This window comes from Pichia kudriavzevii, chromosome 2, assembly GCF_003054445.1.
Source record: "Pichia kudriavzevii chromosome 2, complete sequence".
Taxonomy (NCBI): domain Eukaryota; kingdom Fungi; phylum Ascomycota; class Pichiomycetes; order Pichiales; family Pichiaceae; genus Pichia; species Pichia kudriavzevii.
The window spans coordinates 343,266-362,791 of record NC_042507.1 but is presented as its reverse complement, the minus strand read 5'-3'; the positions used below and the strand labels follow the sequence as shown (position 1 = coordinate 362,791).

Here is a 19,526-nt window from a genome sequence, read left to right as displayed (position 1 = left end):
TCTTGCAGATCTTTCCTGGGAAGACGAACCAGAACATATTTTTCCAAGATGGCCAGCTTAAATGACTACTCCCCAGAGGAGATTGTGGAAATGGGAATTGTGCAAAGATTGAAGTTGTACAGCTGGAAGATTGAGCTGTTTGCAATTGCAGCAATCTCAATTTATTATCTTGTTTACAAGCTTGGAGCTGGTTATAACGAGAAGGTGGCTCTGAATTTCATCAACTCCATTCTCCCAACTTTGAAGGAGAACTTCTACCAAGTCGGTGTCACGGAAACCCAGCTGTTTGCTAAGGATGATGATCAAAACTACACCTTATATGCGTCTGGAAGAACTAAAATCCAATCAATGACTGCAAAAATCCAATTACAAACAAGACAAAATCTTTCCATGTGGGCCATGGAGGCTGTTGTGGGCTATTTCTTCCAATCGGTCCCAGCGCCACATGATATTGTTACCATTGAATTCAAATTCGATGAGGAAACAAGCGACAAATTTGATAACTTCATTTGGGCAATTGTTACAAAGGACAAGATGGACAAGTTCAGAACAGAAAACTATTTTCTATCGTTAACAAAAACTTCGGAATCTCCAAAGCTACCATTACAATTTGTCTTTATGAATGAAGTTCCGGAGATGAATGATGTTTTATTTACCAAAAAGCTGTCTGATGCATTAAAGGATAACTTGGATACTCTCAAGTTCATTGCAATCACGGACCAACCTTCTGAAAAACCAGTCAAAATCTCAGAATTGAAGCCAACGAAGAAGGTGGTGCTACAATTCTCTATTTCCAATAATGCCAAATCAATCGAGTCAATCAAGAATTTCTTTAACTACGTTCTCAACGATTATCTCGATTTAGTTGCAAACAGATCTGTCTTCAGACCTGAATTGACCAGAAAAGTCAAAAAAACCAGAGAGAATGAGTACAATAAGCTAAAGAGAATCTTGGACGATATCAAGAGAGAAGAGCTCAACAACAAAAAGATTGAAGAACAGAGAAAACTCAAGGAATCAATGACTCCTGAAGAGCAGCAAAAACTTGCAAAGAAACAACAGGAGAGAAAGCAAAGAAAAATGCTAAACAGGCAAAAGGTTAGAGGCTCTATGTGATAGGTTTACTTTGTTGCCCCCCTCGCCGACTCTGTAACACTACTATACTTTTATAATAGACATTTCTAGTTTTCTGAACTATCTGCACAGGCTGAACGGCGTATCCATTGAACGGAAAATTAACACCATGCTCGACTTGTTGATAATGAAGAAAATAATTTAAACGTACAAGTAAACGCCTTTAATGACGCCCAGACGTTGCTTTTCCCTTGGATCTGTAAACACCCGTTGAGAAAATCACGTGGAACTGAAGTTACATATGCTTCGTTCTAAGTTTATCTCATTGCTACTCTTAGCCACTCTTGCTTTTGCGTACTTTTCACCAAAACAATTGGAAATCTTGGACCTACACTATAAAATCCAACCAAAGAAATCCAATGGTGAACCAACACGGAACTTTTATTCGATACTTAACGTCCCAGCAAACGTGGATGAAGAACAACTAGAGAAGGCCTACAAGAAACTGAGTAGAAAGTGGCATCCTGATAAATTTGTTAGGGCAGAAATGAAGGAAAGAAGGAAGGCTGAACGTAAATTTGAAACTTTGTCGTTGGTTATGTCTATTTTACGTGACGTTGAGCGTCGTAAAAACTATGATTACTTTTTGAAACGTGGTTTCCCCGTATGGGACGAAAATAAATCCCGGTACGTATTTAAAAACAGAAGCAAACCAACGTTTAAAGTAGTCATTGTGTCCTTGCTGGTCTTTGCAACATTGGCACAGATAGTCATCAAAAAGTTGAATACAAATCAGAAAAACAAGAGAATAGAGAAAATCCTAAGAGACGTTAGATGGAAAGCAGATAATATGAGCAAACAAGACAACCAAACCAATAAAATCATGGAATTGCCCGATGATTTTGAAATGGGCTCTACGTCTATCCCATCCTATTCTATTGATGATAAGTTAGTTACTTATTGTGGGAGAGTATTTATTGTCAAACCAGATAGAAGTGTCCTCTTATATAACGACGAGAGCATCGACACGGAAAATCAACAAGAAATGAACGATTTGGTAAAGAAAATCATTGATTCAGGTCATTTTAATCTCTATGGATTCCAAAAGAAACCCACAAATCGAAAGGAAAGAAGGCAACAAAATAGGGAATCTAAAAAGGGAGGTGCCTCTGATGAGGACGATATTCTTGATCTTTTGGTCCAATTTAGGACAGAGGAGTCTAGCTTAAAATTGTCGGACTTATTAGTTTTTAAAATTCCGATTAAACTGTGGAACATAATTTTGGGCCAGCTCAACACTATAAGAAACTTTGAAAACCTTAGTAGTGGCAGTTGTAAGTCTAAAACACCTCACGTTGGCGGGGTTGAAAAGGAAACCAGAGAAGAGGGAGATGATGAACAAGAAAAGGAAGCAAAAAAGGAAGGTTATGAGATTGTCAATAAGCCAAGGGATTCCAAGGATGGTAAGATCGTGTTACCTAACGGTAAAGTCTTGCACTCTAGACGGAAATAGTTTTACCCTATTGTCTTTCACTTGTTTGCATTCAAAAATAGTGCTATACAATATGACATCAAATCTTTGAATGAAAATCCAAGCTGTGAAGGATCCTTTGGCTTTAAACATTTATAGCTCACTGATATCATAATTGCGTCGAAATTAGAAACCAAGTAATACATCGCTTGTGCGCCTGCGATTCCGACTAGAGTTGTGTAAGCCAAGTTCTCCCCATCGGTGTAGTATATATTTGAAAAATACGGTGTTGCAACTGTCCTCAGTAACAAACCTGACCCATAACATACCAGCCCTCCGATATGGCTCATTATAAAATCCGTAGGTTGTATCTTGTATAATTTACCAAAATCTTCCTTGAATGACCACCAGGTGTCATAAAAGAATCTCATTACCTTCTCTGTAAAGGTAAAACTTTCGTATACTTCATCTTCTTCATAAGAATTTCTGTAGTGCTGTATACTCCACGCATCAACGCACTCGATTCTTGCACCATAAATAGCAGGAATAGTAGCTCTAAATGACCCCAAAAAGTACCGATTGATTATTGCGTTATAGAACAAGCCAGCACATAGTTTAACTTGCAACAATTTCCGAACTGTACTCCGTAATCTCGAACGACCGGTACCAAAATCAAACAAGGTATACCCACTTGCCAGCAACACGTTAGCAATTCCAACATTTGGCGATGTCAAAGAATAGACCATGTGTGGAAATAACGAAGCATCGAGTAATAATAACTTACCCCTTGGACCAAAATCCCAGAAAAGTTGGCCGACTAAACCTCCTGATAAGATTGTATTCATTGTTAGAAGTTTTATTCCAAGTACAATGTATGTTGCGGCACGGCTGCACCATTTAAAGAAACAGTTTTTTATATCTTGCATTTTCTCCAAAAGAGTTGGAGGTTTTCCGTAGACAAGGATTATGTTGTAGCAATTAGAACATGACAAGGTAATAGTATTAACATATCTTAGGTTGCTCAATAAAAGGTTTCCGAGAAATGTGAGTCTCAGGCTTTTAGGTCGTATAAAGTTTGTCGATAGACCTCGTTTCCGGATAAACTGTTCCTGAATTAATCCTGCTTTGCATTCCATCACAAAACACCTCTGGTGATATGCGGCAGAACAACTAGAACATGGATGAATAAAACGATTGTCCGGAGTCTCCTCGGCCCTATAGCAAGATACACAAGTTTCTATGCTCAATGACACTTCAGATTCTGTGTCAGACTCCATTGCTCAGTTTTTCAATTTGAGTGATCTAGTCTAGTTTTGCCTTATAATGACTGAAAAAAACAAGTTTCTAACGAGTCGGTTCATGGTAAAGTCCATGACGTCAAATCATGGTGATGAAGCCCATAAATGGCAACGCGACGGAGCAATGGCTAGTTTTTGTTGTCCAATTTAGAAACCCAAACCATCTTTCTACTATTAATACCTTCAAATTCCCCATATTCAAACGTGCTACCTTAGTTTCTCTCCGTTAAACTTTACAAGTGTATGATAGGAAAAAAATACTTAAGACCCTTATTCAAAGAAGATTGGTGGTAGAAATGAGTTCAAAAGTCACAAAAGTCACACTTATCTCGACTGGATTATCTGTCTGAGAAAGTTAGGCACGCATTAAATGGATTCGGAATCTTGTGCTATATGTTTTGACTATGGAACAGTGGCAACGCCCATTGTGAAACCATGCACCACGTGTGAACTGGCTGTGCATAACAAATGTATGCTAAACTTAACTTCCAACCATTTGATTCAACAACGGGCTGTACTGTTATCAACTGGCACAATACATCCGGAAAAAATAAACACTCCTTGGTATTTGGAAGGTGGTACAAGTTTACATTTATCCGGCTTCCCACCTATTGAGGTTCCATTCAGTTGGAACATTAAAGCTACACGGTATCTCGATTTCATCAAAAAGGGTGGAATATGTTTGGAAATCAATCCCTTGGCCGAAGAAACAATAACAGAAATAGGACTAGTACGAAATTTGAGCAACTCAGAAACATTACTGATGGACGTGTGTCCCCAATGCAAAGGGCCTATATTATACAGCTCTATTTCCCATGATTCATGGCGATTTATATCTTATTTGGGCGTCACTATACAAGATTGTATTAATGTTGGAGTAGAACTGCTTGTGCAGGCTTCTACTTTAATTGAGAGCTTTACTAAGGTTTGTTTTGAGTTTAATTTAATGGATACTGGATTTATAGGCGGCTTCATCAGTAGCCAGCTAACTTGGGCAGTTCTAACTAGAAACTTTTGGGGCGTTGACCCAAATGTTGATACTTTTGAAAAATTTGTTGCAACTGAAAGGTTTAACCTGACAGAAATACTGTTGCTAAACGATGCCAGCCGTCCGTATTTTTCGGCTATAGTAGGTATATTCATATCAATCGTAAGCTATACAGGTACTCCTCTGTCGATACTGAAAATGATGGGTTTTTCAATGAAATTAGCTCGTCAAATTCTCTATCGGCTATCTTTCAATTTGGGATACATGCGTTTAGTTTGCGACTATTTCCCTGACAATGGGCATGAACATAAGGCTTTTAAAGACTATCCTCTTACTGAAATGTTGAAAGCTTCCTTCACAGAGGACTATAAAAAGTACTTAGCAGCTTATCCAAATACCCCTTTGGTTGATTCCATTCAACCATTTGATATCTACTCAAGCCCAGGTATTGCTGGGTATTCAATATTGGGGATGTTTACTATTGGAAAATTACTTGAAAAATGCAAACCTTTCATTAGGACCCTTTACATGCTTTTCAAAAGATTTAAACTAACTCCAATTCATGTTGAGTTTTTAATTGAGTATAGCGGTTTAGAGGTTACGTTTTTCCTAAAAGAGTGTCTTGAATTTTTCTATTACTGGTACGACTTTCAAATTGCTAAATCTTATGTTCCAATCAAGTATAAGACCGAAAAAGCATCCGAAGATGAAGGATTATATAATTAAGCATTATATAGTTAGAATATACAAAATACAAGGGTTATTTTTTGGCTTGGGCTGAACAAATCATTTCTTCTTTTTCATAGCACCAACATTAGCTGTGAAACCAGTTCTAATAGATGTAACAGACTTAGTAGAACCACAAGCTTTACAAACAATGAAGTGCAATCTGTTTGCAGCTTCTCTCTTCAACTCAGTGTTCATAGACTTACAAGTCCTACAAATAACATATTCTTGAATGTATCTTCTCAAAACACCTTCAATATTCTTGGCTTGGAATCTACCCTTAACAATTAACCTTTGCTCACCATCAATAGAACCAGAAGTACCTAATTCCGCAAAAAGATATTGAATCAAATGGGAAGGATTTCTTTGTAATACTTGAGCAATTTGTTGAACATTGGCAAATATGGTCTTCTTACTACCATCTCTTAAAACCTCAGGTGGAGGAATCTTTAGTCTTTGCTGTTGGCCACCCGCTAATTCTGGGTTGTTTACTTTCAAGATATCATAGAATCTGTCTAATAACTGTGAGTATGGGATCAGATCTGTCTTGGTAGTCGTAGCTTCGTTAGTTTCAGATTCATCAATACCAGCCTCTGCTAGTTGTTTTTCAAAATCATCAATTTCTGCATCCTTGGTAGACTTCTTCTTCTTCTTCTTTTTCAGCTTCAATCCTTCAAAGCTTTCTGTTAGGTCGTCTTCGGCATTCGTGGACTCAGTTGCTTCCTTATCCTTGCTCTTCTTCTTCTTTTTCTTTAAACCTGCAAAAAGGTCATCTTCAGCAGCAGCAGATGCACCTTCAACTTCAGTTGGTGCCGCAGCCTTCGACTTCTTCTTTTTCTTCAATAGCGTTGGATCAAATCCAAGTTCCTCTGCAGACATTGGTGGTGAATATGTGTATCGGAAACTTACAGCTTCTTAGATGCTCAATGTTCATAAATCACACTCTCCTTTTCATCTTTCACATCTCTCATATTTCAGCAAGAAAATTTTCAAAAGCGAGTGATTTTTCCAGGGAAGTTGAAAAAACTAGAATAATATATCAGCGGCGCGTCGTCAACTCACGGATTATGAGAGATTAGCATCATGGATTTTATAGTAGAAATTAGATTACAGGCCCTTAGCACTTGAATGTTGCCATATATTAGAAGAGGATTTTACTTTTCATATATGATATAAGTAACAATTGTGGGGGGGTACAGTTAACAAACACTGCATGTAACTGTCTTTACTTTTTCGTTGAAGCTCTCTTTTTTTTTCGTGTTAAATGTGGACATTCTTATTTATAGTAGAAACTACACGTCAAATTAGACGCTAGTCTGAAAACAAAAGACAAGTTTTAGAGAGGCTATACGTTTAGATATCTTTATTAATGTAACATAAGTACTCGCATGTATAAACGATGTCCTGCTACAAAATTGGCTCATATTATTACTTAATTATCTGAAGTCGTCTTTAATAAGCAGATGTAGGTTGCTTATTCTATCAATTAGAGGTATACTGATATAGTCATTACTGTATGATCTAATCCAATGGAAAGGCAAGTCTTTCGATGGTTGCTTATCGTATATATATTCCTTACACCGAAAGTTTCTGGGTTTGTTCAGTCATTTGTGCAACAGCTTTCTTGTCCTCCTCGGTAACTTTACTGATTTCTGTACCTTCACTGAACTTAATTTGGTCTTTTTCCTCGACAGCCTCATGGTTTCCATTTGTATCATCTTCGTCAATACCCTTTTCAACAATATTACCATACTTCTGTAGTAAGTAATCGTCAACTTCTTCCTGTTCATTGTTAGATGCCTCGAAAAAGACATCATGGTTGTAGTTGTTCCTTATAAATGGATCAGAACCACTGTCGCATAACATTTGAACTATTTCGAGATGGCCGTTGTATGCAGCCCAATGTAAAGCTGTGTTTCCACTATCATTCTTCAGGTTCAAAATATTTTTTCTTTCATCTTCATCTGGAATGAGAGATAGCAAGAACTTCAATACCTCTATGTGGCCATTCGCAGCAGCCATGTGAAATGGGGTTGATAAAGAATATTCATCTTTTATAGTCTTGATAACAGATGGTTCGACTTCTTTCGTGAAGATTTCAGTAAGTGATTCCAGATCGCCAAATCTTGCATCATAAATCACATTATCCATTTCTTCTTGTGTAAGACTGGTTAGTTTACCCATTGTTTCTAGCTTTTAGCAATATGTTGCTACTTATCTTTTGAACCGTTCTTAGAAAGAAAAGAAAATTACTGATGTGAAAAAAAAAGTTTTAAATAAAAAAAATTCATGAGAATCATGTTCAGCCTAGGTGATTAAAAAAATATTTCAAATGCCAAAGTTATCTAGAAATTGACGATTTTTGACACCATCAACTTGTAAGTTGCTTGCATATCTGTAAAATGTCGACTGTTGATGAGGAAAAGTTAAAACAACTGAAGAAAGAGTTGGAGAAATTTAAGAAAGGGGAAACAATTAAAGGTAGATCGAGAACAACGCCACTAGGTAAACTTTTTGACCAAATTTCAAACAAGATAGACGGCTTTCAATTACAAAAAGATGTAGTCGGTTTTCTATACAATAACTTTGGCGGTGATAAAACGGAAACTGATCGAATTTACAAAAGGAGATACGTCATTGGCCAAATATTGGACTCTCTCTCTGAGATCAATAAACTTTCTATGAAAAATAAAGAGTCCTCTATGATATCTATTCCCTTATATGATATAAGAATAGTTGGTGAACTAACTAATATTCTCATTATTCACGGTATTTATTCGGTTGTTCCTCAAGGGTATTTAATTCCATTAGATCAAAGAAAGCTTAAAAACTTCAAGATACAAACAGCATTTGAGAGAATTGATTTTAAGGCTGGGGCTCCCATATTGAAAGATATACTTTGCAAAATGACTCAAATATTTGAATCTGATAGTGATTTAAAAGACCTAATACTTGTGGGAACTGGGTTTACTGACACATTGTCAATTGCCGTACTCTTTTTCTTCTCATCCGACGAGTACCGTCAATATCTTGATAAGTTAGAGTCGAAAAGTTCTACTTATCAGCTATTATCTTTTTACTCTTTGCTGTATAGAAATTCAAAACAAAATCCCAAATATGCCAATTTTGTGTTGTCTTTGTTGACAAAACAAATTTTAAAGCCCAACGGAATGGAATCTTTAATTGACTTGGTCATGGGTTTGAGAGAAGACGAAGACATTGATATAACAAAAATCAATTATGTTGTGCAAGTGATAATATCGTCCAAGCCCACAGGCATGTCAGCAGTTGAGTACTTCCAAAATATCTTTACACAAATATACAAACTGCTTATTTTGGTTAATAGACCGCTGATGAATACGATTCTAGTTGAAATAATAAATGACATATATCTGAAGAACAAAGCCGTGATCATCGACTTTTTATTCAAAGAAATTTGGAAAACTTTCAATCCTGAGCCCAAAAAAGAATCTGATGATATTGTACTAGTATGTGGTGTGGACTTGAACAATGCATTCAATGTGTGTCTATCAATCTCAAGATCTCTTAATAGAAACAATCAAGAAATCATCAATGAATTATTTGAGCCCGTGTTGTTGAAACTGTGGTATTATGCAAATTTTCAAAAAGAGAAGGGAAAAGACTATGGAATCGTAGTGAACTTAATAAAAAACATTATTATTCTAGGTGATACGAAACATTTCGTGAAACTGATAATTTCAAACTTGATAAATTTCCAAGACAAATGGGTTTTTGGTACTGAAGATAATAATTTGACGTACATTAAATGTAATACTAATGAAGTTTATACGAACAAAGATAACAAGTTTTTAAAACTCTTTGATGAAATTGATTTCTATGTTGACAGTTTTGTGGAACTCGCTACAAAACTAAACGACAGTGATTCGGAATTATTAAATACCGTACTAATCATTGTTCTTGATACTTTCACTTCGAAATCATTTGCCTCAAACCTTGATCTACCAATACAAAGAGTTATTGATTTGAAACTGATCCAATCTCTCCTTGAAACTTTCCGGATAGAAATTGAAGATACTCCTATTGCGGTTTTGTTCTTCACGAATACATACCTCACCCAATTTTTCAATTCTAAAAAATCAGAACCAGATGCAGAATTAAGAGTAATTGATGAAGAAAACGACTCTGATGATGAAGATGGAGAGGAGGCAATCATTCAAGATTCAGAAAATGTAATTGCACTGGTTCCTGTTTTGGAAATCATCTCAGAGTTGAGGCCTTCTAGGGACGATGAAAAAAACCAATTAGAAAGACTACAGACACTTCTCAAACAAAACAATGCATCAATACCTACAACAATAAAACCCTTCACGGATAGGATTGTTGAGATAGACACACACAACTTGGTGCTAAAACCAAAGATAGATGCGTTCAACATCGAAACAATATTGAAACAGATCAATGATACGAGCCCTTCGATCAGAGTATATGCATTGAATAACTTAACAGAACATGCCCTTTCTGGAAAAACAGGCGAAGGTAATAGCAATGTTTCCGTCAAGTATACCGTTAATTTACTTATAGCGCAACTAAAGGATCCAGAACCCTATGTGTATCTCAACAGTATAAAATGCTTGGTATCCATTATCTCATATGACAAATCGTTTCTTGGTGTTCTAGTCGATCAATATTCCCACTCACCCAAATCTATTGATGAGAAACTAAGACTTGGTGAAGTGATAACCAAGTTTGTCAAACTGAATGGTAAAGTGTTGAAACAGGATCAGGTGAAAGAAATCATTACAATGTGTATCAATATAGCAAGATCTGATTCTAAATTACAACAAAGATACAAAGACAATAAGGATGTGAGGATGAAAATGTCGGCGTTATCCATTCTAGGAATCAGCTGTTCTGAATGTGGTTACGATATTGTTCCCTATGTTAGCGATATCGTTGACTTGATACATGGTATCATTACGTTTGAGGATAGTGTGGAACTGAAGAGAGCAGCTGTTGTTATTGTGAATGATATTGTTCGTAATGAAAAGGGTCTTGGAATTCTCGAAAATTATGGGGAGAAGATACAGATTCTTCTCGAATTCATCGCCGAGAAGGATACAGACTTGTTGGTCAGTGGCTTTGCTGAAGATGCTCTAAACTCTATTGAGGAATCTTTCCAAAAGAAGCTAAAAATCTCCGGATAACCCAATTAGAACTAATCAAATATACATTGAAACTCTATACAGTAGCGTACACAAACAATGAACAATGGCAAATTTACTCTTCTTCCGGTAACAAGGCAAACGGGTTTTGTTGTTTCTTCACAATTTCTTGTACGATCTCATCATCATCTCTCATTTCATCCAAGAGTTGATCTTCCAAGTCTTGGTTAGTTTGCTTTTCACTATTGATTTTGCTGACAATGTCATCTTCAAGCGATTTTTTGGCAACTTCATTGATTTGTTCCCATCCCGCTTTCCTCAAGTTTGCGATTTTCTTCTTTCTGTTCAAAGCATTTTCAATTTTTTTGCTCAACCTCCCATCAATATTGAGGAATTTTGATTGTTTACTACGAACGGTTTTAGAAACCATGTGTTGTCTTTTCTTGTTTGCGTGTGTAGTGATAATGTGATCTCCGGGCTTCAATTTGTTTTCGTTCTTACTGAGACGGTTCACTTTATCGTTAAGTAGCCTTTGGTTCTTTGATAAAGAAGAACGAATAATTGAAGAAACCGTATCAGTGTTCTCCAATCTCGGTATTGCCGCTAGTTCTTTGGCCTCCGAGCTTGTAAATGGATCAGCATCGCCACGACGCGCAGCACGTGAGTTCTTCGATACACCACCCTTTCTTGCCATATCGAATGTTTGCTCTTTGTTAACCTTAAAGAAGAGGACACTACTTTACGGGTCAAACTAAGGAACTTGAAATAGTGAAAAAAAAAAAAAAAATTTGGTTAAAAAAAATATATATTTATGTATATATATTTCAGAAAATAAAATCTCACTTTTTTTTGTTCTCACTTACCGCAACCTGCATTATGATATTCCTCGTCCTACGTAGATGATTCAGCAAATCAATGATTAGTGTACGAAATTTATATACCACTATTTATTTTGTCCAAGACCACGTACCTAGTCTTGACATATCTTTGTGTTACGCTCCATAAAGGTCATTGAAAGAAACACTCCACCATGGGATTTGAAACAAAAGAGTACATGGCGATCCACGAAAACTACACAACTCTTGCCCATTTGAAACCTCTGCTACTTGGAATCGAGTTGCTCAATTTCGAACAACTGGAAATAACATGGATCGAAGGACCAGTGGAACACGTCCTTGTTGGTGAGGACGGGTGGTATGTACTAGAGGATCCCAGTTTGAAGAGGTACCCTACTTTTGAGTCTTTGGCGATGCATCGTAGCCCCCAATTCCGTAGGAAATGGTGCGAGACACTAAATGCACTATTACTAGACCCGAAAGCTTAATTCCACAACAAAGAAGCTTTTCGGGGGCTGGCTTTGCTCTTCGGACACCCTCTTGTATGTGTATTCCCACCATCTAGGCGCAATACACAGCGCAATTAGCTTTATTTTCACTAGACTGGCTTGTTCTCCTCCTTGGTGCTAAAAGTTTTATTGCTCGGCTCTGCGAAACTTGCAGGTACATAGTGCATATTGCACTGAACGTGGTTTTGGCGCTTTGCATGCCAAGATCGTGTTTTGCCAGACGTCTTGAAAGGGAAGGGGGCTCTCTATCTGGGATACACAATGCCGATTATAGTGAGCTATACCATATTTGTACTCTAGAGGTAATTTCATTTGCCATTTTTTGAAAAATATATGTAAAATGCGACTTTAGAAGTTGTCTTGCTAACAACTTGTTTTCCAACCTATACCCGAAACAAGAGACACCCATAAAAAGAAAATGGCCCTGTCAATATTATAGGTGCAAACTACCCCAAATGGGGAAATTGTGTATGGGTTGACTAGCACCACCTTGCCACAAAGCCGCAGCGTGTAATAGACACTGAATTAAAAATACAAGACGTATAAAGATATATAGAGGACGAATACAAAGGGGAAGTGGAAAGAAGAAAAAATGAAGAGAAACAGAACCACTACTTTAAGCACCATCTATATTCTACCGGAATTGAGCAAAAGATTGATGTGTTGCTTCAAGAAGTCGTCTGTGTAAAAGTCAGACTTTCTCACCAGCTCCTCGCTAACAAGGCCATCCTTACCAAAGGACATTGAATCACTGCTCAAAATCTTTAGGTACTCTTCATTCTTTTGTAGTACTTGCTTGAGAAATTCGGCTGGGTTCTCACTGAACTTCTTGTAAAAGTCATACTTCATTTTGGAGTAGTTCAATATTTGAATGTTGAGTTTCAAGTTTTCATCCAACTTTATCAACTCTGCAAGGCTCTGCTTGTTCAGGACATCTTCGGTTATTAGGCGGTTGATATCTTCAAGATCCTGGTTCACCTTCTTCTTTCCAAGCATGGCCCTGTTGACCTTAATATCAACGACAACTTCACCCAAAGTTGTACTCTTCAAGGTATTGATACGATAGTTAATTCTAACGGGTTCAACTGGTTTCAACAGTTTATTTCCCACTATTTCCATGATTTGAGGCATGGTCATAATTGGTAAACCAAAAATTTTCATTAAAAGTTCATCTGATTTTATAGTTACAATTTTCTTGCTTGACTTGTTTGTCAGGTCTTTAGAATCAGATTCCACGGTTTGAACATCAAAAAGTTGGTTTACCTTAGCATAGTAAAAAATTCTCTTGATGCATTCTGCTTGTGTGATTTCCCTTGCCCCAACTAGTTCCATCAACGACTTATCATTAACCATCAACTTGATTGGATATTGTTTGGGTTGAATGACAATATTGGCAACAATTTCCCGGTCTAGATCGTCAGTACTGCCTGGAATGCTCGATCCGCCTCGTCTGATGTCCATACCATCAAACTGCTTGGACACACGTTCAGCCTCTGGTAATTTGATATCATCATGCCACTCAATTAAGGTGTCTGAGCTGCCATTCAAACCTGGCGCATTGACTCCCTTCAAAACTAGGGGCCTGGATTCATCGCCATCAGCAGGTTTCAGCTCAACACTCAAACCTGATAAAAACCAAGACATCTTATGTCTCTTAGAATCGGTTAGTGGAGTTTTGTCATTCAACAATCGTCCCTCAATTCTCAAAGTCCAAGAAGGATCTGGATGTACTTCGCTAGGAACATCTTGTTGGTTTGCATCTCTCTGCCATGGCTGGTTCTCAGATGTATTGTAAATGAAAATCCGTAGTGTCTCCTCATTGGATTCGCCCGATAATTCGTTTGTCGTAATACGTTGTTGATGGTCTTGTAAGTCGAGTAGTTTTCTGTTGATCATTATATCAAGCAATCTTTCCCGATTTTGTAATTGTTCATATAGTTCTACTTTCTCTGGGAAATGCTCCTTTAGACATGGTGGTATAGATTGGTCGGTAGGCTTTAGTTGAATCGGTTGGTTGGACTTTGCTGTTGTCGATGGTTGTTGCTGTTGTTGTTGCTGTTGTTGTTGCTGCTGTTGTTGTTGCTGTTGTTGTTGCTGTTGTTGTTGCTGCGCATGAGCCTGGATCCTACCTGCAGTAGAACTGTCTGGCTTTCCTGTAGGTAACTTCTTCACGCGTTGCATTGCCTGGTCTTGATTGAAACTTGATTTTATTTGAAGAACCCACGTTAAGGGAGATATACACTTACTTAACGTAATCATTAAATGGAATTCTCCCTGGTCGTGAACATGTGAAGAAAATTCACAAGTTTCGTTACAGGGACACATGCTTGCGCGCGCAAAAATTTCCTATCCAAGAGAGATTCAAGTGCATTGTTCAGTTTAATGATGATATATAGGTGGGAGTTTTTTTATAGAAGATTAAAGAGAGTTACCGGATGCTGTTTCTGTATTTATTTCTTTTCTTTTGCAAGTTCTTCAACAATTGCAGCCTCGACAGTCTGTAAGTCTGCTTGTTCAATGATCCTGATTTTCTTTTCCATAGAAGACAGTTGTTTCAGTTCAGTTGGAAGAACGTCCTTTTCAAAAGAATATCCTTCAAATTCACCCAACGCTAAGTTAACAACTTCAGAAAACTTTGCCGGGTGCGCAGTAGATAACGAAATGTAATAAGTGTTTGGTTTATCCTCACTTGTTTCCATTGTTTTCAAGCAAGTGTGAATACCAACAGCAGAATGTGGGTCTAAAATGTACTTATTGGAGGTATTCTGGTAGGTTTCTCTAATAGTTGCAACAGTTTCTTCGTTTGTAACAGAGGCAGATGCTAGGATTTCTCTTGTGACGGCAAGGGTTTCAGGAGAAACCGTAAACTCACCCTTTGGAGAGTTCAATGAGGACATAAAGTTAGCCATTATGGAACCGGTTTTCATGTCGTCATTCTTACCATCGGTTTTCCTGACCATATACCATAAGAACCTTTCAAAATTGGAGGAGATGGAAATGTCCATGGCTGGTGAATATGTGACCTTAGCTGGTGTTCTGTCGTAAACACCACTGTTAATAAACCTATGTAATATGTTGTTTTCATTGGTAGCAACAACTAATTTTTCAACAGGCAATCCCATCTCTTCTGCGTAAAAGCCAGCAAGAATATCACCAAAGTTTCCAGATGGAACAACAAATTTAACGTGGAAGTCTTCGGAACCAACTTGTTTTTTCAAATTGAAATAAGCATGGAAATAATACGTTATTTGTGCCAAAATTCTTGCCCAGTTGATAGAATTAACAGCACCGATATGATACTTACTGTTGAATTCTTCGTCCGCAAAAACTTGTTTCACCAAAGATTGGCAATCATCAAAGGTACCTTTAACGGAGAAGGTGTGGATGTTGTCATCAGTAACTGTAGTCATCTGGTCCTCTTGCAAAGGCGAAACTCTACCGGTTGGGTACATGATAAAAACACTAACATCCTTTTTATTTCTTAAACCATAGATTGCAGCTGAACCTGTGTCACCTGATGTTGCACCAACAACAGTAATGATATCTCTCTCCTCGCCTTCTTTCTTGTTGGCATTCTTTCTCTGTAAAAAGTACTCAAACAAGTTACCAACAAATTGTAACGCAACATCCTTGAAAGCGTAGGTTGGACCATGAAATAGTTCCAATAAGTGCAAATTATTCTTGGAATCAATCTTGACTAATGGGGTAACATCATTTGATCTGAAAGTAGAATAAGACTTTTCAACTAGTTTTTTCAAATCTTCATTTGGAATTTCAGACTCCTTGATGTATAATCTCATAATGTTGAAGGCTAACTCCTGAAATGATAAGTTCTCCCACTCAGAGAGAGCATCCTTGGATATTTGTGGGATTTCAGATGGGATGAAAAGGCCACCATCTTTAGCTAATCCTGTAATGATAGCCTCTTCAAAGGATATTTCTTGTTCAGTAGCAGAACGAGTAGATCTATAAACTTGACTCATGGTTTCTTAGGTTTGTAATACAATTCAAAAAATATATATCTAAAAATTCAAAAAGAAAACTTTATGATGTGTTTAATGAAGTAGAAGAGTCATGTGTCACCGCATGGACATTTGTAAAAAAAAAATGTTTTTTTTTTTTCGCTTACGGCGATTTTGGACCCGTTAACGGAGAGTTCCAAACAATTTAAGAAAAACTTATGTCTATTCTTCAATAGATACATGCTCCTTGATACTAGATACATGCCTAGCACATCAGTATTATAGACATTGGTAGTGTATTTCAAAAAGCCCTTCACTTAGTTGTAGAGAAAAAAAAAAATCCAAAAGATATTGCATGCGGATAAAAATAATGGTATTAAGGTCTAGCCCGGATTCGAACTGGGGTTGTTGGAATCAGAATCCAAAGTGATAACCACTACACTACAAGACCTTTTACGGAGGAGTACTTGAAAGACTCTTATATTACTAAGAGGTATGCCAAAATCAGAAATTATACTGTATAATTGGATTATCTTTGATTTGAATGGGACGAATCTTTGTAAACCTTTCAAAGTTTATTGCAATATTTATGATGATGCCCAAATTTCAATCATTACTAAGCCTTGTGTTTTTATATAAAGGTAAATATTGTTAAGATACATGGCGTCAGCCTGTTTTGAGGATTCAAAAACTGGTTTCGATAATTTTTAGTTTGGTAACAAAAACATGCCTATGTGTCTTTGTTAGATGAAACAGTTATAAAAAAAAACGTAATCAGTTTCCGAGCTAGACATTTTTAGCCCACCTTAGATAAAAACAATTGCTTACGATTAATGTCACTTTACCTTTATTTTGTAAATTCGTGATTTTTTCAATTTTTATAATTTCCTTTGATCAATCAACAATCCATGTAAACACGAAATATCTAAAAGAATATCTCTTCCACATTTTGGTACTGCCAGGATGTTGAAATTAAAATCTGTTAGAACGTTAAATGTTCAATATAACAACACAAAAGGTCACCTAGTACTCAACCTGATTGTCAACATGATTTAATTTTTTCTTCTCAAAAGGGTATCTATAGGCATTAGTCTAAATGGATAATTTCACAAGGATCGTCTTAAGACGGTGCATTAATATATTGGCACCCAGCTCAACACACAAACTTCGAAATATTTCCTGTAATTAGTGAATATCTATTTTACAAAATTGTCTTTTCCATTAAAAACACGCATCAACATTTCAATTTAGCTTAAGGAACTCATTCTGAAAACCTTCCAAACCGTTAAAAAAGTGGATGTTGGTAGCTCTACCAAAGAAGAAAAGGTGAATTCCTCAGACCAAACCAATATTCCCGAACGTTCAATCCAAGGTCTAGCCAAAACTTGATTTTACCAAGTTAAATAGTTGAGGGGTTGGAGCAGAGTGCATATCATATCCACCCAAAAGTTTTACGGTTCATATACGCTTGACTTTGTCGGGAAAGCTAAATTTTATGACTAACGTTAGAAGGAAAAAAAGGATCATATCTGGTTTTTATATTTGGCCCCTATGCAGAAAGTATAAAGTTACCCGTCAAAAAAACTGTTTAAATAATACAAAAGGAGTTATAGGGTTTAAACTCGTGCGGCGTACTTAGAAGTCTAGTAAAATTTGTTACTTACTCTGAAAAGGAAAAAAAAGTGGTGATATGTTTACTTGAATCTAAGTGGAAAGAATATTAAACTCTCGGAAAAAAACATTCTGATATTCAGTTACTAGTTATCACCTCATTATACACGCAAACGTTCCTATCATATTCTCTCTGTTTTAATATATGTTGAGGAAAAAGAAACCAAAGAAACGAACAGGAAAGTACAGAGTAAATAAGATTTACGTATTTGAACTATTTTTTTTCAGGTCTGAGTTACTATATACAGAGTGAGTAAAAAATGGCTGCAGTCCAAAGCCTAGCCCTAAACTGCATTAAGTATTGACAGCATGGTATCTCTTTCCTCTGATAGCGAAGATACGCTGATTATATTGAAATACTTCTTGTGGGTTCAAATCATTCAATTCCCACTTTGTTGAGCCATATATGTTTTGGGTTTTATCAAATATTAGATCCAAGTCGTCTTTAAAGTTTTCCATGATATAATCAAAGTTTTTGTTCAAGTTTTCTTCATGATAGCCAGTAACCACAACTGGACACTTTGATTCAAGTAATCCCTTGATTGACTTGCTCCACATTTCTACGGAATTCTTTTCAGTCATTTGCGGATGGTAGGCAATAAACATATCTAAATAGGGATCGTATGGAAACAAGTCACCAGCTTCATGCAAAACGTTGAAATCATGCGTATGGTACACAAAACAGAGGGTGTCATCTAGTCTTTTTATGATCGGTCTATCACTCACCAGGTATTGTTGCTTTTCTCTATCAAAGTAGGATTGAGGTCCAACAAAGTGCAATTCAAAAGTAACACCGGGGAATAGATAAGTGAGTTCTTTCCAAACGTGAGCTGGTAATAAAGACTCTGACCTTGCATTAAGCAAGAAAATTCTCATAGGTCTATCCCTATAAGTGGATAGCCTGAGCTGGGGGTAAAGTGAGTATCTCAAAGCAGCTAAAGATTTCAAACCTTCAACACTGACAGGTCCCTTAGGCTTCAAAAAATATGGCGAATATTGATGGACAATGGATGCTATAGACAAAGGGAAACTTAACATCTTGGTGACAACTGCCAATTGAAATTCAGTGTCCATGGATACAAACCCTCTTGTATAAAAGAAAGTATCCCAGTTGGCAAAATTGACCAAGTTATCTCTTCTTTGATTTGTTGGAAATTCAAATTCAGGGAATGGTCTACCGCTTCTTAAATCATGCTCATAAATGTTTACCTTTTTCAGGATCTCGTATTTCTTAGTTTGATGGTATTCTGTGTCTTGTTCCCAAGCTTCTCTGGAGTGGTGTGTAGGAATACCGGATATTGGACAAGTGTAGTTGATATCTAAATTTGTGACGGGGCATTTGGCCTTTGCTCGAATCGTTGCAGCTCTTGTCCTCAAATCAGGATATGGAGAAGAATCCCATGGATGAAATCTATTCTCAACAGTTGGAACATCAGCAGATTGAGGTGGATCCAAACAGAGCACAGACCTGATAAAACCCACAATTTGACGCTGTTGTTGGAACTGTAGAATTGGCTGGTGAAACTGCTTAACCGATTGCGCAAACATACCTGTTAGTTTTTTCTACGTTATTTACCTTCTTCTTTATTTAAATGGCTTTGTTGCGTCAGTCTATTTTTCAAAGTTGTATGATGCAATTTTTCTTTTCAATAAATGCTCATAAACAGAAAAAGTAGTGTGTGTTGTTCTGTGGAATACGTAATGACCGGTTAAAAATACAGCCCCTTTCCTTATATTTTAGAATCAACATAAGCTCTTTCAGTTTGCAACTTCCTTTCATTAATGTTATTGAAAATTGCCTTCTTTTTTTTTTTCTTCATCCAAAGGCGAGCAAACGCCGAACAAAA

General features: G+C 36.8%; 11 protein-coding genes and 1 non-coding gene across 12 annotated transcripts; 4 read left to right on the top strand and 8 right to left on the bottom strand.

Moving 5' to 3' along the window:
* Nucleotides 1-48: 48 nt before the first annotated feature.
* C5L36_0B01860 (uncharacterized protein) lies at nt 49-1,116 on the top strand (the record flags this gene model as incomplete). The annotated part of the gene is made up of 1 exon (XM_029464540.1): nt 49-1,116. The coding sequence occupies one exon, from the start codon at nt 49-51 to the stop codon at nt 1,114-1,116; it is 1,068 nt and encodes a 355-aa protein (XP_029320399.1).
* Nucleotides 1,117-1,375: 259 nt separating this feature from the next.
* C5L36_0B01850 (uncharacterized protein) lies at nt 1,376-2,587 on the top strand (the record flags this gene model as incomplete). Its single annotated transcript, XM_029464539.1, has 1 exon — nt 1,376-2,587. The coding sequence occupies one exon, from the start codon at nt 1,376-1,378 to the stop codon at nt 2,585-2,587; it is 1,212 nt and encodes a 403-aa protein (XP_029320398.1).
* Nucleotides 2,588-2,604: 17 nt separating this feature from the next.
* On the bottom strand, nt 2,605-3,822 carry C5L36_0B01840 (uncharacterized protein; the record flags this gene model as incomplete). The annotated part of the gene is made up of 1 exon (XM_029464538.1): nt 2,605-3,822. The coding sequence occupies one exon, from the start codon at nt 3,820-3,822 to the stop codon at nt 2,605-2,607; it is 1,218 nt and encodes a 405-aa protein (XP_029320397.1).
* Nucleotides 3,823-4,315: 493 nt separating this feature from the next.
* C5L36_0B01830 (uncharacterized protein) lies at nt 4,316-5,557 on the top strand (the record flags this gene model as incomplete). Its single annotated transcript, XM_029464537.1, has 1 exon — nt 4,316-5,557. One exon carries the CDS (start codon nt 4,316-4,318, stop codon nt 5,555-5,557), a length of 1,242 nt encoding a protein of 413 aa, XP_029320396.1.
* A 60-nt stretch (nt 5,558-5,617) lies between these two features.
* Nucleotides 5,618-6,436, bottom strand: C5L36_0B01820 (uncharacterized protein; the record flags this gene model as incomplete). The annotated part of the gene is made up of 1 exon (XM_029464536.1): nt 5,618-6,436. The coding sequence occupies one exon, from the start codon at nt 6,434-6,436 to the stop codon at nt 5,618-5,620; it is 819 nt and encodes a 272-aa protein (XP_029320395.1).
* Nucleotides 6,437-7,132: 696 nt separating this feature from the next.
* Nucleotides 7,133-7,741, bottom strand: C5L36_0B01810 (uncharacterized protein; the record flags this gene model as incomplete). Its single annotated transcript, XM_029464535.1, has 1 exon — nt 7,133-7,741. The coding sequence occupies one exon, from the start codon at nt 7,739-7,741 to the stop codon at nt 7,133-7,135; it is 609 nt and encodes a 202-aa protein (XP_029320394.1).
* A 218-nt stretch (nt 7,742-7,959) lies between these two features.
* Nucleotides 7,960-10,743, top strand: C5L36_0B01800 (uncharacterized protein; the record flags this gene model as incomplete). Its single annotated transcript, XM_029464534.1, has 1 exon — nt 7,960-10,743. The coding sequence occupies one exon, from the start codon at nt 7,960-7,962 to the stop codon at nt 10,741-10,743; it is 2,784 nt and encodes a 927-aa protein (XP_029320393.1).
* A 73-nt stretch (nt 10,744-10,816) lies between these two features.
* Nucleotides 10,817-11,395, bottom strand: C5L36_0B01790 (uncharacterized protein; the record flags this gene model as incomplete). The annotated part of the gene is made up of 1 exon (XM_029464533.1): nt 10,817-11,395. One exon carries the CDS (start codon nt 11,393-11,395, stop codon nt 10,817-10,819), a length of 579 nt encoding a protein of 192 aa, XP_029320392.1.
* Nucleotides 11,396-12,673: 1,278 nt separating this feature from the next.
* C5L36_0B01780 (uncharacterized protein) lies at nt 12,674-14,371 on the bottom strand (the record flags this gene model as incomplete). The annotated part of the gene is made up of 1 exon (XM_029464532.1): nt 12,674-14,371. One exon carries the CDS (start codon nt 14,369-14,371, stop codon nt 12,674-12,676), a length of 1,698 nt encoding a protein of 565 aa, XP_029320391.1.
* Nucleotides 14,372-14,496: 125 nt separating this feature from the next.
* Nucleotides 14,497-16,029, bottom strand: C5L36_0B01770 (uncharacterized protein; the record flags this gene model as incomplete). Its single annotated transcript, XM_029464531.1, has 1 exon — nt 14,497-16,029. The coding sequence occupies one exon, from the start codon at nt 16,027-16,029 to the stop codon at nt 14,497-14,499; it is 1,533 nt and encodes a 510-aa protein (XP_029320390.1).
* Nucleotides 16,030-16,387: 358 nt separating this feature from the next.
* C5L36_0Btrna3Q lies at nt 16,388-16,459 on the bottom strand. The gene has a single exon. It is a non-coding gene; the product is annotated as a tRNA-Gln (tRNA).
* A 1,514-nt stretch (nt 16,460-17,973) lies between these two features.
* C5L36_0B01760 (uncharacterized protein) lies at nt 17,974-19,227 on the bottom strand (the record flags this gene model as incomplete). The annotated part of the gene is made up of 1 exon (XM_029464530.1): nt 17,974-19,227. One exon carries the CDS (start codon nt 19,225-19,227, stop codon nt 17,974-17,976), a length of 1,254 nt encoding a protein of 417 aa, XP_029320389.1.
* Between the last annotated feature and the right edge of the window lie 299 nt (nt 19,228-19,526).